This window comes from Homarus americanus, unplaced genomic scaffold (assembly GCF_018991925.1).
Source record: "Homarus americanus isolate GMGI-L3 unplaced genomic scaffold, GMGI_Hamer_2.0 scaffold9847, whole genome shotgun sequence".
Taxonomy (NCBI): domain Eukaryota; kingdom Metazoa; phylum Arthropoda; class Malacostraca; order Decapoda; family Nephropidae; genus Homarus; species Homarus americanus.
In genome coordinates, this window is record NW_024721178.1 from 384,289 (window position 1) to 400,955 (window position 16,667).

The following is a 16,667-nucleotide window of genomic DNA, read 5'->3' on the forward strand; positions in this document are numbered from 1 at the left end:
GTACTGTATACCTATTAATGTTTTGGAGGAATCGTGGATAAGGGTCATGTCTGGTTATTTTCTATTTACGTATACTGTACTTTTTTGTCTGTTGTGGATGTATGTTTTTGCAGGTTCCTCCCAGTAGGAAAATATAAACAAAACAAATATTAAAATATCAAGTTTATTTGATAGAAACCAAGCCTACTTATCCCATTTAGGGTACTTAGCAAAAGAATATGAAGGATTAACTTGAATTTCCAAAAGTAATTCCCAAAACATTTCTATCATAAAACCTAAAAAAAAAAACTACGTTATATTTTTACCTTGAATTATTATTTTGACCTAGTAATGTAAGTACAGTATACTGTATGTATATACAACTATATAAAAAAACTGCAAAAATAGTAAATGCTATACAAGAATGGATAGTAAATCATATCTCGTAACAATTTCACTTCACTGAAGGGAAGTAAAATAATGAGAACTGATTATGGTAATAGTATTTAAATCTAACATCATAAAAGAAGCATTACTTTATAATATAAATGCATTGGTCCAATGAAATCATTGCACTTACTGTTATTTTAAATTAAAGGGGTCAAGCTATCAGGTAAGGGACTTGTCCTTCATATTATGTGACTGCTTCTGTTGGTAATTTTTATCATGTGCTTTATGTGAATGAAAAACCAGAAGTTAATCTTTTTTTTATTGTATCATTGAAAGCTACTGACACAGGCATCTGGGAGCATCCATCTATCAATTGGTCAGTGGTCTCGGTTGTGGATAGTTCAGAGATGAGGTACACATAGGGGCTACACCAGTGTCTGTCTAACCCTCCCTCCTCTGTGATGAGGTACAGCAAGTTTCTGCACCTGTATCTAAACTTCTGCAAGTGGAATCTTTAGAAATTTGTGGACTTGAAATAATTACTGTACTCTTGCAAATGAGTCAAAATCATGCACAGTATTTACATTACAATAGTCCCTCGCCAACCGCAGCGTTAGGTTCCTGGAAAACCCTGTTGGTGAGACTAAAGGCTTATGGGAAATCAGGGTTTAGGTTCCCGGGCCACCAATAGCACTTGTTAAAGCCGAACTAAGTTGCCTGTTTCTTCGCAAAACAATACTGTACCTGCATTGTAATTACATATAAATAGCATGGTAAAAATTAAATGCAGTAGTACTATAAATTTAACAGTATAAGGGGTATTTACCTTTACTGAGGAGGATGGTGGATAAGGATGATATGGTTTAGAGGAAGACGTGGTTATAAGGAAGAGAGAAACGGGGCCCCATGGTTTAGAGGAAGACGTGGTTATAAGGAAGAGAGGAACGGGGCCCCATTCTCTTCCTGTGCCTCTTCTGGTTCATCAATGTCTGATGAGGTGGTTGATGCAAGGACATCTTGACTGGTGGTACTGTAATTGAAGTTTAGCTACTTGGTGGAGGGTTTTGATTTGGTGATTGAGGCAGTTGTAGCAGCGGCGGTCTTGCTAAAAAAGCTGAGGATGGATGGCTGCCCTTTTTTTTTTTTAGATCCCTGTATACCTCCTTGCATGTTTAATTTCAAGGTTGTGCTCCATGAAAGGATAAATTTCCATAAATTGCTTATCCTCATCCTTGTCATCACTAGAGGACCGTATCAGCTCCTCTGTCTCATTGGTCTTCATGTTGCATATCCCCTCGCCTGGCAAGAATTGTGCAATCTTCATGATGCCCCTCGGCATCAACTGAAGGGAAACCATGGAAGTTGTGCACCACCTCAGCCAAATATTCCCCCCCACACACATTCAGTGTTGACTGCTTCACTTCATCCACTGATTCTTTTATTATCCTGATGCAATCACTGAGATGTTAAAATTCTTCTAGTAGTCAGAAACAGTTAAGGTGCTGCCCACCTCCACGGGATGAAAGATACTGCTGAAGATATGGTGAGTGTAATAACTTTTAAAGGTGACTATTACACACTGGTACATATACTGAAGAAGTAAAGTGGTGTTTGGAAGGAGAAATGCCACTTCTATACCGAGATGGGTGGTCTGGAGTGCTTCAGGGTAACCGGGTGCATTGTTGATGATGAGCAACACTCTTTAAACCCAGATTTTTTGGGCAAGATACCGCTCAACCTCACACACAAAACAGCTGTTGTATCAGTCCATGAAGATGGCAGCAGTATCCCAAGCCTCTGTGCTAAACCAGGGATACTCGAAATTCAATGCCGTGGTTGGTGTGGGACTACTGTATAGTGAATATTGTATTCATTTTGTCATGCATTTAGTGATATTCTGTGCTGATTTATGGAGTCACGTCTTTTGTATAGTATTTAGTTGTTAGTTTTGATTACACGTGGTGTTTGACAATCAGCCTCAGGAATGCATCCTCATTTTATAATGCTACAGTTTGTCTATGGGAAAATTGCCTTCACTATACAAAAATTTTCACATACAACATCGTCACAGATGGCATCCCTTTTGTATAATGAAGAATGCTTGTATTTGTTCTGAGAATGCAAGTTTAACCGGGTTACACGATTCATGAAGGTGTAAGTTATCAAAGTTTATAATGTTGTTTATTATTAAAAAATAATTATACAATGGGTGAAATAATGAGTATCACTGCATTTTGTGACCGAAGACCCCCTTAGTACACAGCATATTTAAAATTACAAGGTACTTTTTCATCATTGCATATACAGTCAGTCCTCGACTTACGACGGGGTTAGGGACCGACAACCAGGTCGTAAGTAAAAAATAATACATAGAAAATATAAGATGGGTGTCTCTCTTTCTTCTCAGCACCACGAGGAATCTCACTTTTATGCTTGCCAGCCATTTTAAAGGGAATTACAAACGAAAATTTTGTCAGTACACAGCGCGATCACTAACGTCGGGACTCGAAAATACGTAATTTGAAAAATATTTTAGAAGACTGCGGCGGTCGTAAGTCGTGTACAGTATATACAGGGGTTATGTACAGTATATATAATTTTTTCAAAACCCTTTCCTTGTAATACCATAGACAATAAAAGAAATGTCTTCCCGTTTAGCTTTATTCTGCAGTACCTTGTTAACTTTTCTTCCAAAAATGTAAGTACATTTCTTGAGTAAAATGCACCCAAATTAATGTCATAAAAATACCACCATTTTGACTTAGTAATTAATTATCATGCACATGAGCTACTTTTGTTCCCTTGACAGAACAATCATCTTTTTACACAGTTATTTTAGGTCAAATTCAAGTGAATAAATGGAATGTAAAATATAATTGGACCAGCATATATTAGCGTTTACATAAAATTGGAAAAATAATCAACATGACTTGAATTAGTGATGCCAGGTGGAATTTTATTGCAAGGGCACTTAGGGGAGTAAGTTATGGATGGAAATAGGTATGAAATTTTGATAGGAATAATGAAATATCTACTTCTGTAAAATAATGAAATGGAAGTTCTAATATGCATTTGCAAGTACAATACTGGTAGTAAAGATTGAAGTGGTGCAAAGTAGAGGAAACAAAGTGAATAATAAGGTCCAGGATTGATAAATTACAAAGATAATAACAGGAAGACTGTAGAGAAGTTAGGTACACGAGGGCAGATGTAGAGGCAAGTTCAAGGAAGGAAGGATAAGAAGTAAGTGTTTAATTGAGTTCACAAGAATATGTACTGTAGAGATCAGGGTGTGGAGGAGTACTCTAGTATGAAAAATTTCATGGGCTAAATTAAATTACTACTACTACTGTATAGTATGATAATTTTTTTATGTGAAGTAGTACTGTATGAGGAAAAAGGGTAAATACAGCAGGATAAAAAATACTTGGAAGCACACATATTTAGGCAGCTTAGTATGTTTTGAAGTAAAATTCATATGCAGCAATAACCTGAACTATAAATTCATACACAGTACAGTATTTAAATGCATTTACAAATTAGCACCCACCTATTTACAAAATACATCTTGCCAATAGATCTTTTGCATTATCTATGTTACAACTACTGGAAGCCATATAATAGTACCGTATGTATTCACCGACAGGAAAATCATAGGGGTCCCGGATACCGTGAACAGATTAATAATAAAAAAATGATAGTGAAATTCACTCCATGTCAGAGGGAGTTCCCAGAATCTCCTAACAGTAACCAGAGACCATCACAAAAGGTTCAGTGTGTGAATCCACTCAGCTTAATCTTTATCCCACCACATTTGAGTATTAAGCACCATTGTAAAAGTCTTGTCCACCTTGCTTACAAATTTCAAAAATTTTAAGTGTACAGTATTGTATATTGCAGATTGTTAGTGATTACAATATTTAATTTCTTTTATTATGCCAGTCCTCTCACGTTTCACCTACCATTCACAGTAGTGAATGAGTTAGATTGATTGTGTAACCTTGTTTACATGATGTCTTTGCCTCATCAGGTGTCTCCAGCTTTAATTTTTTGTGATGATCCCTGAGTAATTTCAGGAGGTGTTAAGGTAAAGCAAAGACAAACACTGGACTAAAGCGATGTATACAGTACAGGAAGTCCTCAGGTTACAAATGGGTTGTATTCCCAAATTTTGTTCATACATTGTTTGTTCCAGGACTATATCTCAGAGACGTGATGTTATAAATGGTTAGGCTCCCAAGCCAGCCCACAAAAGTCACAATTATGCTAAAATACTGTAAAATTGCAATAAATAATTAATAATACTGTAATATAATTAATACTGTATAACAAAACAATAAACCTAATTAAAAATCATCATTTACTTTATCTTTGATTATTGTTCTGATTCTCAATTGATTCATACCAAACATGGAGCTAATCGGTGTTGGCATTTCTCCTTTCTTTGAATTTTTTATTGTGTCCATTTTCATGTCTACTATTATTGCTTATCTTTTCTTTAATACAAACATTATAGACATATCACAAGCACCACTCTTACACTTATCAGCCATGTTTATGGCACAAAAAATATAAAATCTTTAAAATGTAGACTAATGTTATTATTCATCACAATACTGTACTTCAAATATAAATATTAAGTTTACAGTTTTTTAAAAATATATTCTAGATTTATTAATTTATTTCAATTGGGTAAGAAAAAATGGGAGTTTCTACCTTGGTGGTACAGCAGTAATGCTTGTATCTCACCAATATGTCAAGATGTGGCCCAGACACATGTGAGAAAGGTGTTATCCAGTGACCCCTACCAAACATCACAGATTCTGGTTACCCTCCTGTACTAACACTGGATAGATCAACCACCCAAATGGCTGATATTGAGATTCATTCCTATGTCCAGGTGTTTGTAAGTTGGACATTCGGAGAGACTTGTGACTTCCTATACTGTATACAGTTTTATGATGACATGGCTGTGGCAAACTAGAGTTGTTTAAATTTGGCCACAGTAAGGAGAGGAAAAAATCCTGTCCATTGGATGAATAAAAAAATTGTCAGTTGTATGGAAGGGGATAATTATTTTTTTCAAACCAAGCCACAATCAATTTAGCATTTAGAAAAAGGATAAAATCTACAGTCTACTTTAAACCAATGTTTGGAATTTTTTTTTCAACTGACAAAAACAAAAATCGTGCATAAATTGTATGCTAAACTTCCTTTTCAAATGATTTATTTTTGCTTGTTTATGTAATTGGATCATTGGGATTTCCTGTATAACTTGGTGCAAAAAAAAAAAAAAAAATCATCATCAGTTCCACATCCAGGTCCCAGTTGAAGGTGGAATTGACGAGTGATCAAATGATAGGTAGGTAAATTTTTCCATAATGATTAATAAACATCTTGCGTAGAAGAGAGGAAGAATATACTAGAGTTAAATGACTGGACGGTTATTTTTGGCCACACTAGAGAATTAACATGTCAGTTCGTTGCAGGATGAATCTGTACTGTATATATGATGTATATACAGTGACCCCTCGTTTAACGAACACCTCGGTTAACGTAATTTCGATTAACGAACTGCCTTCCATAGGGATCTTCAATTCGGTTAACGAAAAAAATTTTGCTTAACGAACTTCTTACGAACCGACCTCAACATGTTTTCTCTTGCACTGACCGGGCAACCAGCTTTAGTATCAGTCCGCCAATACATTAATCGGTTCTAGGGCTTAAATTCCTTACTATTTTAGTAAATATCAAGAAGTTTATACTATTCAATAATTTTAAAAGTTTAATATTCAATTTTTTAGTCATTTTAACAATTATTGAGCAAAATTGAAGGTAAAGTGATTAGTTTAATGCGCGGCATCCAGCCTCTTAACACAGCAAACAGGCGTCAGTCTCTCTCTGTTTTCACTGGAGGTAACATCTTGCTTGAGACTCTCTTCAACTAAATGCTTTTTTTCTGTGTTTCCAAGCAAATTATTGGTCATTTTGAAAATTATTTTACATATTGACAATATATAGTGCAGTGCAGTGTTATTTTAAAGAAAATATTCTTTATTTACAGCTAGTTTAACTTTGAAAAATACGTGTTGCCATTGTTTGAATCCAGCATGGGGCCTAAGAGATCAAGAAAAGCGATTTCAATCCAAATAAAGCAGGAAATAATAAAAAAACACGAACAAGGTATTAAATCAAATGCGCTATGCAAAGAATATGGCATGTCGGCATCAACTGTGTCGACAATTCTTGCACAAAAAGACAAATTTAAGGAAGTGAATGTGAGAGACAAATCTACAAGAGTGTTTAAAAGTAGATCCCTAATCGTAGAAACTGAGAGGTTACTTATCATCTGGATTAGGGAAAAACAGATGAAAGGTGATTCAGTTTCTGGTGATTTCATTTGTGAAAGAGCCAGGGAGATTTATGAACATTTAAAGGCAGATCAACCTGGTTCTTCAGGAACAGAATTTGAAGATTTTCGGGCTAGCAAAGGCTGGTTCGAAAAATTTAAGAAAAGAAGTGACATTTTAAGTGTTGTTAGGCATGGTGAAGCTGCTAGTGCTGATAAAGAAGGGGCAGCAAAGTTTTTAGTTGAATTTAAAAAACTGATGGAAGAAGAAAATTATCTTCCACAGCAAGTGTTCAATGTGGACGAAACTGGGCTGTTCTGGAAAAAGATGCCCAAAAGAACATTCATCACCAAAGATGAAGCCTCTTTACCTGGGCATAAACCCATGAAAGACCATCTCACTCTACTGCTTGGTGCCAATGCTTCAGGGGATTTCCGACTGAAGCCTATGCTTGTCTACCACTCTGAAAACCCCAGGGTGTTCAAGCAACAGAAAGTGGTAAGAACAATGCTTGGAGTTTATTGGAAGTCCAACCGTAAGGCATGGGTGACAAGACAGTTCTTTAATGAATGGGCTGTTGATGTGTTTTGCCCCTCTGTCAAGAGCTACCTAACCACCAATAAACTTCCTTTAAAGGCTCTTCTCCTCATGGATAATGCTCCTGGTCATGACCCTGACCTTGCCAGAAATTTGGAGTATCAATTTGACTTTGTGAAAGTGTTGTTTTTGCCTCCAAACACTACATCACTCATACAGCCAATGGACCAGAATGTAATCAGCAACTTCAAGAAGTTGTACATGAAGAAAATGTTTAGGAGGTGTCATCAGGCAGGCAACTTCCGCTGATCCTGAACTAACACTGAAACAGTTCTGGAAGACACAATTCAACGTCCTGGAGGCTGTAAAATTGATTGTGTCATCATGGCAAGAAGTCTCCAATAGAACCCTCATTCTTCATGGAAAGCACTGTGGCCATCAGTAGTCCATGATTTTGAGGGATTTGAGGATGACACAGAGTTGGACCAGGAGATTGTGTCCATTGGTCAGTCATTGGGTCTTGAAGTGGAGGAGAAGGATGTAGAAGAGCTTGTGATGTCTCATGAGGAGGAACTTACTCCTGATGACTTGAAGGAACTGGATGAGATGTTACGGGTAGAGGCTGACAGTGGTGAGGAGGAAATTGAAAGTGATGACCATATGTCAGCTAAACAGTTGAAAGATGTGATTTACCACTGGGAGAAGTTCAGGGAACTGGCTTCAAAGCACCCAGAAGTGGAAAAAACTGAACTAACTTTGTGTCATGTTGAGGACTCAGTGGTCTCCTTCTTTAAACATAAGTTAATGGTGAGGAGGACAGATGCCCCACAGACCACAATTGACACTTTCTTCAGTAAAAGGCAGAGGGAACAAGATGCTAGCCCTCAGCCTTCCACTTCAAGAAGGAGAGAGGATGTTCATGGTGGAGAATCTGTCAGTCCAGAGGTTCCTGACATTTTCATGGAAGGTGACTCACCTTCCAAGAAGCAGTAAAATGCTTCTCCTCCACCTCCACTTCCTTCTCTTCTCCCTTCTCCTCCTGCACCTCCCACTTCAAATGCACATCATCACCATCATCCAGGAGCCTTCTACATACACACCTCAAAGTAAGTAAATTTTTCCGCCATTTTTGTTGAAGTTAGGAAATTTTCGGTGAGCTGGAACCAATTACCCAAAAACCCATTGAAACAATGGTTTCGGTTAACGAACGACCTTCTGGAACGGATTGAGTTCGTTAATGGAGGGGCCACTGTATTGACAAGTAAAATATAACAGTGATCCTCGGCACAGCCTTTGGTCCAGTTAAATTGTTACTAGTCACCAGCCAGTACTAAAACACAGGAGATCCACTCAAAATTTCATTTTCAAGATGCAGTACATACAGTATGGACAAAAAATATTTGTAAATTAAAAGTTCAAAATATAAAGATCATGTATGAATAGGACAGTGATGAAAATCCACCGAGCAGTACAGATGCAAATATGTATTACTGCATAAAAATGAACCTGTGAACGTAAAACGTCAGTAAATAAGCATAGCCCTACTTGACAGTGTTATCTGGTGTACAAGTACAGTATTAAGAAAAAATAGGGAACATTCACTGTCATAACTGGAACTTCACTGAAATTATGGAAATATTTGTGCTTTTCAGTTGGAAATAACATTTACAATGCTTTCCATAAGCCTGGAAAACAAATAATGTAACATGAGTTTCCTTTGTAACTGATTAGACCACAAAATATTTCCCCTATCTACTTGACTGGAATCAATCCCTGTTTTATTTTGGCCTTCAAAATATTTAGCATTATCCAACTTAAATACTTCAGAATCTTCTAGACATATTCAATGACTCATTATGGAAAATAGTGGACTAGTATTGGGGCTACCAAGATGTCATGTTCAACTACAGTATAGGGTTCTAAATTCTATACTGTAAACCCACTAACCCACTTGTTGTAATACTGTCTTGTGTTAGAGAATCAGAAGATCTGGGTACAGTACAATAGGTTTAATCATTGTAATGAAATATTACTGTGATGTTTTATAAACATTGAAAGTCTTGCAATAATATAACTTGGATGAAAATGTATAAAATGTCTGTCAGAAATAAATACTGTACACTATAGTTAAAGATCTGCATAACAATAACTTTGGTTTAAAATTACTTGGAAGGGCATTATTTATAAACGAAGCTTGCAAACTATATTATAAATGTAAACTGAAGGAGGCATTTCAGTCTAACACTTTCAGTCATAAATGACATTTCCTGTTACAGCAGTGTTTACAGAAACAGTAAATACTACCCCATACCACCACAGTAACCAGCCACCCCTCCCCTCTACAATCTTCCCCTGCAGTACAGTATAATAAATACTCATTCTATCCATATGTTCACAACTCCACAAAGGCTTCCCCTGTAATTTTTGCAGACCCCTCCAGAGCAATACATCTGATAAAATTTGATTTTTATCAACTCTCATAATTTCGTATGTTTCATAGCATACAACATTCAAGATTCTGCAACACAGTTCCAAAGAACTGTACTGTTACAAGTGAACCAATAATTACAAAGGAATACCATAAAAGCAGCTAGCTGTCCTCTAAGAAAACTTGATACATCTCAATAAGCTCTTACTTCGTGAAATCCATTAACTGCCCACATTACAAAATGCTTAAGATAATTCCATTTCTGGTCTATCATTGCCAATTTATATATAAATTGTGCAAAAGAAATGAGAAAATTTTACATGTGTACTTACAAAACAATAAATACTGTAGATACAATGAACAAATTTTGTTTACTCATATGAAATAAGAAGCAATGAGAAGGATCATCAAGATTTTAACAGAAAAATTACTTCATGAAGAAAGATAAATACATACTGTACAGTAAAGATAATAGTCCTATATAGTACTGCAAAAGAAAACTTTTACATCCATACAAGAGATTCAGTAATTGATGGTGACCTTTTAGCACAAGTTGATGGTGTTGTAAAACCAACACTTCGGCTGCACAATTTTGTACTGATCTCATCATTCATTCCATTAAAATGGAAGACATGTATAAAAGAGATCTATTACAACCATTACATTCTGTGGACTGGAAGGTCTATGCAGAATATTTTAAATTGGTGTCTGCACATGGCAAGTACAGATTACTTACAAAAATATTATAAATCATATAAATGCTGGTGTATGATAAAACCCTGAAGTGAATACAAGAAAGCTTGTAAACCTTTGCCTATTAAACCCTATACACATACCTAATTCTAATAAGTTACCCAAAACTTACATATTTTTCAGAATATAAAAAATAAGTTTACTGAAGATTCATATGTTATATCCATATTCACTAGCTATTATTAGCTACCTGAAGTTAAATGCAAGAATCTTGAAATAAAAAATCTTGGGTCTACAGTGAGTGCTTTAGTGAGCCAAAATATTGAAGCAATTGTGATAATCTTTGGTAATTTTTCTTCAAAGGATACATTGTATAAAAAAAAATCCAGTGAATAATACATTACAGCATCAGCCCTTAAATGAGGCGCTCCGCATGACAAGGGTCGAAAAATTCGTATTTTGTCTCCAGATAGCTCAGTTCATGCTCTATAGTACTGTACAAGACTTGACATCGTATGGTGGGCTCGCACCTATTAATTCGAAAATCCACCTTGTATACAAGGCTTTTGAGACCATGTGACTGGGCGAAAGAAGACTATATTTGCTGCCGTCCAATTGGTGTCACTTGACGCTTGGCCAGCCAATGAGCGTCTCTTACACAGCCTCAGTTTCATCATTCAAGCAGCAGTGAATGCATGTTTCACTTATGTACTCTAATATTTTATACTTTTTGATGTATTATTGCCCTCATAATGAGTAGCAGTGATGGTGATAATCAGCCTGGAGTGTCTGGTTACTCACGGAAGTGTCAAAGAAGTGTGGAAGTAAAGAGGAAAAGGATCACTGGTCAAGCCTATGTTTGTGTGAGAACATCACAACCTATTGCTGCTCATGTTGTGGGCCAGCCATGTGCTTGTGGGTGCTTTGCTGCCTTGGGTATCAACAAAATCCAAGTGATTTTTTATACCATATTTTACGGCATATAAGACGCACTTTTTTCTCTGAGAAATGGCTAATAAAATCAGTCTGCATCCTATATGTGAAGTTGAGGTCTCTCGTAAGCTAATGAATCCCTCAGTTGCTGTGTCCAGTAGGCTAAATTCTACCTAACCTAACTCCAGAATTAAAAATATGTTATTGCTTACTTAAACACATTATTATTATTTTTAAATAATAATACTAAAAACAAATTAATGTAAATATAAAGCTCGATTTATAACTACTATACTGATGATGATGATCTGAGATGATTATCGTCCGTAAGGCAGAAACCCAACTCTTCAGAGGTAGCCAAGCAATTACTATTTCTGAACTCTTATAAGCATTACAATCTTTTAATGCCATACCTGCAGCATTTATTTTTAAATCTACAAATACCTGATACAAATAACTTTCTTTTCACATTTGCATCTGTTAATATCACTGGCAAAATTGTAGCCAGGTTAGACTCGTCATTATAACCACCAGGCTACTGGTGCTATGGTTGTTTTTTTATTTCTTATTTTCGGGTAGATATACGTAACTTTCTTCATTTATTTTTACTCGGTTACATGCACACACCATCCTATATACACAATGTGATAAAAGTACTTTATTCCTCTTTTTTTATGCATTTATGGACCCCCTAATACTTTCCTTATTATGGATGTACAGTATTCGGTAAAAAAAGTTACCTTAAAATGAGACCATGTTCAATGAAATGGGATAATAATTCATGATATTAGGGGTAGTAAGGTATGATAGGTTACTTATAATTTTTTTTTTAATAATTAAAGACACCACATACTTCGTGCATCAATATTGATGAATTCTTCGATAGAAAACCCTTCAAATGAGACCTTGGTCTTCTTAATAGGTTAATATTTGGCAAAATTATGGCTACAGTATTTACAGTAAAAAAAAAAAAAAAAATGAAACTCCCTGTCATGTGGAACGCTTCATATGAAGTTAACTAAAAACTTTTTTTTCTAAATAAATAATTGTTAGTTTAAATAATCTCAATTTCTTGGTTGTGCAACCATATATGGTAGATGCTGTAATGAGACTACTGAAGTGATGAACCCAAGTCAAACATTCAAAGTGGACATGAAGCTGAAATACATCAAGAAAATAACTCTTAAATACAAAAAAGAGTGTCTTTGGCCACATTTACTGTATCACATAACCTTGAAACAGTTTTGTTTGTTCGTTGTCATGCAAAATCAATAACTTAAGAAGTTGTATGAAATGCTTACACACAGTGAAGCAAATATTCCTATAAGATATCTTCTAACCTCCTAACTGTTGGCACTTTTGAGACCATATAACGGTTGGTGTGAAGTCTTTGCACATCCAAGCTTTTACAGATATGTTTACTGTTAAGGATTAATAATGCACAAATACCATAAGCAGCAGCATCTCTGTGGCATAAATTTTTGAAGACAATACTTGTTACAGAAGTTTTGGTTAAACAAGGATAACATAAGAAATGCTGTACTACTTTGTGGCAAATGGTATGTACTATATAATATGCATTCGAAAAGTCGTTTGTTAATTGAACAAAATGAATACATTATAGGAGAGATACTATGACCAATGAATAACCATACGCTGCACTAAAGTCATTTGTGTCCAGAATAAAAAAATCTTCAACTCATCACAAAATAATTATTCATTTGAATGATATTTTTTCCTGTGCACTTCTATTGGGTAAAAATTTTCATAATGAATCTACTAATTCCTCACTATAAATTGGTATCACTTGGAAATTTTTTTGACAAATGGTGTAAAATTTTTGAGATGTGAGAACATTTCATTATCAACACTTACTGGAGAGCAATGTCACTATTGTGTTTCTGATTAACGTCATCAACAAACTCCCTCTTCAGAATTTTCACACATCTGGAAAGTAGAGTTACACATATTTAACAATAATGCATCTAATAGGTACAAAGATAGTATAACAAGCAGAAATTCGGCAATCTGGAATACAATATGTATGAGTACAGTAACCAAGAACTTATCATAACTGTGTCATTACAGGTACCCCCTTACTTATGATGGGATTACATTCCTGAAAAACTCATCGCAGGTCGAAATATCATAAATTGGAATCATTATAAAATGGGGTTCAACAGCCCAAGTTCCCATCCAGTCTGACACCCATATGTATTGCTGAAAATAAAATTTCTACAATAATATACATACATAAAACACAATTAAACAACACTCAACACATCATTGAGAGCAAGCCTGGTCGTCATCACATGTCCCCTTCGAGGCTAAGGGAACTCTTGAAGGTGGAGTGGAGATGTCACTCAGGCTCCCACACAGCTTTGCAATGTCAGGCTTCACTTCCAGAGACACAGTTTTCTTGGGTGCCTTGGCCTTCCCAGATATTTTCATAGTTACACTGTTCACTTCACAGTCACGTAAAGAGAGCAAAGGCACTTGTCACAAAAACAGAGTAGACGATGATGCTAACGTAAAAACAATGATAGTGGCCGACACTGCTCACATCATGTTCACAACAGAGGCAAATCACTTTACAGTCACAAAAACAGAGTACAATGTGAACATTAGTTATGTCCCCTCACTAGAGAGAGAGAGAGAAAAAAAGTAACAACACGGATACTGAACGATATAATCATTGAGCTACATGATCACAGGCATGTACTATCACAATGGAACAAAGCTTGGGACTGTTACTCACCGGGTGGCACACAGGTAGACCGCAGCTGACAAGTGCAATGAGTGATGCGTTCCATATTCTGCATTGGCCAGACGATGACCATCGTTTATGTGAAATTTTTTTATCGAAAATATGGGGAGTAGTCTTAATATATCACCATTGTTCAAGCAAAATATCGTAGATAGGGATATCATAAATTGGGGGATACCTGTACAGTTTAGTCATAAGTTCTGTCAATTACGATTGGTATTTATAGAACCGAATGTCAAATAAAACTTCTTATATGTACAGTATCACATCTAAGTACTGTACAAATAAAATTTACACTTAAATTTCTTACAACTTAAAAGAACAGAATTTTATCCACTTGAAAAGAAGCATTCGTCTTCATTAAGAAACCATCTCACCCAAACAACCACAACGCAACACACTTCTGAATTCTCTCATATTTATCTACTCACAGATTCATCCACTCACTCATCCGTCCTCTATTACTATTTACTCCAAGTCCCCTCGAAAGCACATAAACAAGTAATTATACAAACATTTGGAACGTATATTATCTTTTCTAGGTTTTTAGGATAATGTAAGGTACTCACCGCTTATATTGAGGTGATGTGCGAAATTTAGCAATGTCAAGACTAGGTGCATGTGGCATGTGAATGATGAAGGCATTGGGTAGAACAATGAATTCAAAGCCCATCACATGAAGTTCCATTATGTGTGAGACCTGTCAAATAACCAGATGTTTTATGTTGGAATTAAGTTGAATATGACATGAACTAATTTTTATATGAAACTTAAAATAACTATACAGTAGTGTATTAATATAAATGAGCAGCAATGTCCTTCTGAGGTCTGATATTCTTTAACTTTAACTGTCTCCAAACAATAATTTGAACTAAATTTCCTCAACTTAAATCCTTAAAGCTTTGGTGAATGATGAGGTATTACTGCTTAATCATAAAACAATGAAATAAACTTAGAGTAAATTTATGTATTGGTATATAAATAACAACCAGTTCACTTATATTTAATGACATGCAAAAACTGGAGGACTCGATAAAGAACCAGTTCATATATCACCTTATTCCATCCAAAACCAACAAAACGTGTGTCATATTCTGGAACATCCTTCCGCACTACAATATATGGTTCAAAATCCTGTTCCCATGGAACCTGGTGGAAAAAAAATGAAAGAATGATCTTGAAATCTCATTACAGTTAAACCTGGAATCAAGAAACTCAATACAGTATGAACACAACCCTAAGATTTTGGTATGAACTCATATGACCTGCTATTTGTGGCTGGGACTGACCTTATGATCAGCCCTAGTAAAGTGTACTGTACAAGGAAGCAGTAATAAACAGACTTTCTATTTTTACTGTATAACTGAATTGGAAAAAATGAGTAAGAGCGTATGACTGCAGAAGAGGAACAAATATGGAAATTTGTGCACAGGAGAATACTGTATGGGGGTGTTGTATGACTGGTATTTGGAGAAACTGCTATACAGATCAATGTTATACACCGATAAATAATTCCTAATACAATTAAATGTATATGTAGAACATCTTTGATATGAAATATTCTGTATTTTTTAATTGAATATAATATTTATAGAACTTATTACATAAAAAGGTCAGTTTATACAAATTGGAAGAAATATAAATTATGGTGAAAAGCCAAGACACATTTAGAATGAAGTCTGTATACTGTATACCTTGTAAGGAGTGGTAGCAGTTCTCCACTTGGCAAAGTTGGTTGGTGCATGACCCTTTGTCCAAACATGATATCTGTGAATATATATACGTACAGTAGATAGAGAAATTTGCCTCAAGTTTAGTTTCTTGTACCGCCAATAGTGATGAAAGTTATGAGGTTACTGAGTAAAAAGGTACGGTACTGTACTTCAAAAGTTATCAAGAAGACATTAATTGTGGGGTAAACAAATAAACAAGGCAAATAATTGGTCTTTGCAGAGCATCATAAAATCATAGGAGCTAACCTTCAAAAGAATGATCAAGGTAAAAATACATAAAAGAGTTTACAAAAATATTAAATGGGAGAATAATACTATTCGGTATAAACAAGGATGAAGTTGATGTTAAAAGACAGTGAACACCTCAAATACGGGTAACAATTAACTAGTAGATCTTACATCTGAAATTATTAAAAAAAGAAAGCTCTATAAAAGAATAGACTTAGCACAATGAAAACTTCATCAATGTACAATCATGTGACCAACATAAAGATTTAAAAGCAATAACTTTAACCAACCTAAAAGTAAACAGTTCTCCCATGTCAAGTCTGTTCAGGAGTTCTGCCTTGCTGCGCGGGAATGATAGGCGGTAACGCTGTGTTTCAAAGGCTGGTACAACCCATGCCTGTCAAGAGAAAAATGAGAGCTAGTTTATCATTTGAACCGATGACATCAGCACACTAGTATCTTAAAATCATTTTGTTTATTGTATTTAGATTTGTACACACTATGGCAGTTGGGGTGATGTGGCATCCCATCTAAGTGGAATTATTTGTTCTTCTGTCTTAACTTGACAAGAGACCAATTTTAACATAAAATTAAACTGTACTGTACAATATAAAAACCACTATTAACCT

The 16,667-nt window shown here is 35.4% G+C and overlaps 1 protein-coding gene across 8 annotated transcripts in view; it reads right to left on the minus strand.

Moving 5' to 3' along the window:
* Positions 1 to 8,601: 8,601 nt before the first annotated feature.
* Positions 8,602 to 16,667, minus strand: part of LOC121861622 (LARGE xylosyl- and glucuronyltransferase 1-like) — a 29,790-nt gene continuing 21,724 nt past the window's right edge. For all 8 annotated transcript variants that reach the window (XM_042359497.1, XM_042359492.1, XM_042359491.1 and 5 more), the window contains 5 exons: positions 16,329 to 16,435; positions 15,772 to 15,844; positions 15,134 to 15,226; positions 14,647 to 14,777; positions 8,602 to 13,257 (listed from right to left, as the gene is read on the minus strand). In XM_042359497.1, the coding sequence (XP_042215431.1) occupies positions 13,182 to 13,257; positions 14,647 to 14,777; positions 15,134 to 15,226; positions 15,772 to 15,844; positions 16,329 to 16,435 (480 nt within the window). In that variant the 3' untranslated portion in view covers positions 8,602 to 13,181. The remainder of the gene's footprint in view (positions 13,258 to 14,646; positions 14,778 to 15,133; positions 15,227 to 15,771; positions 15,845 to 16,328; positions 16,436 to 16,667) is intronic.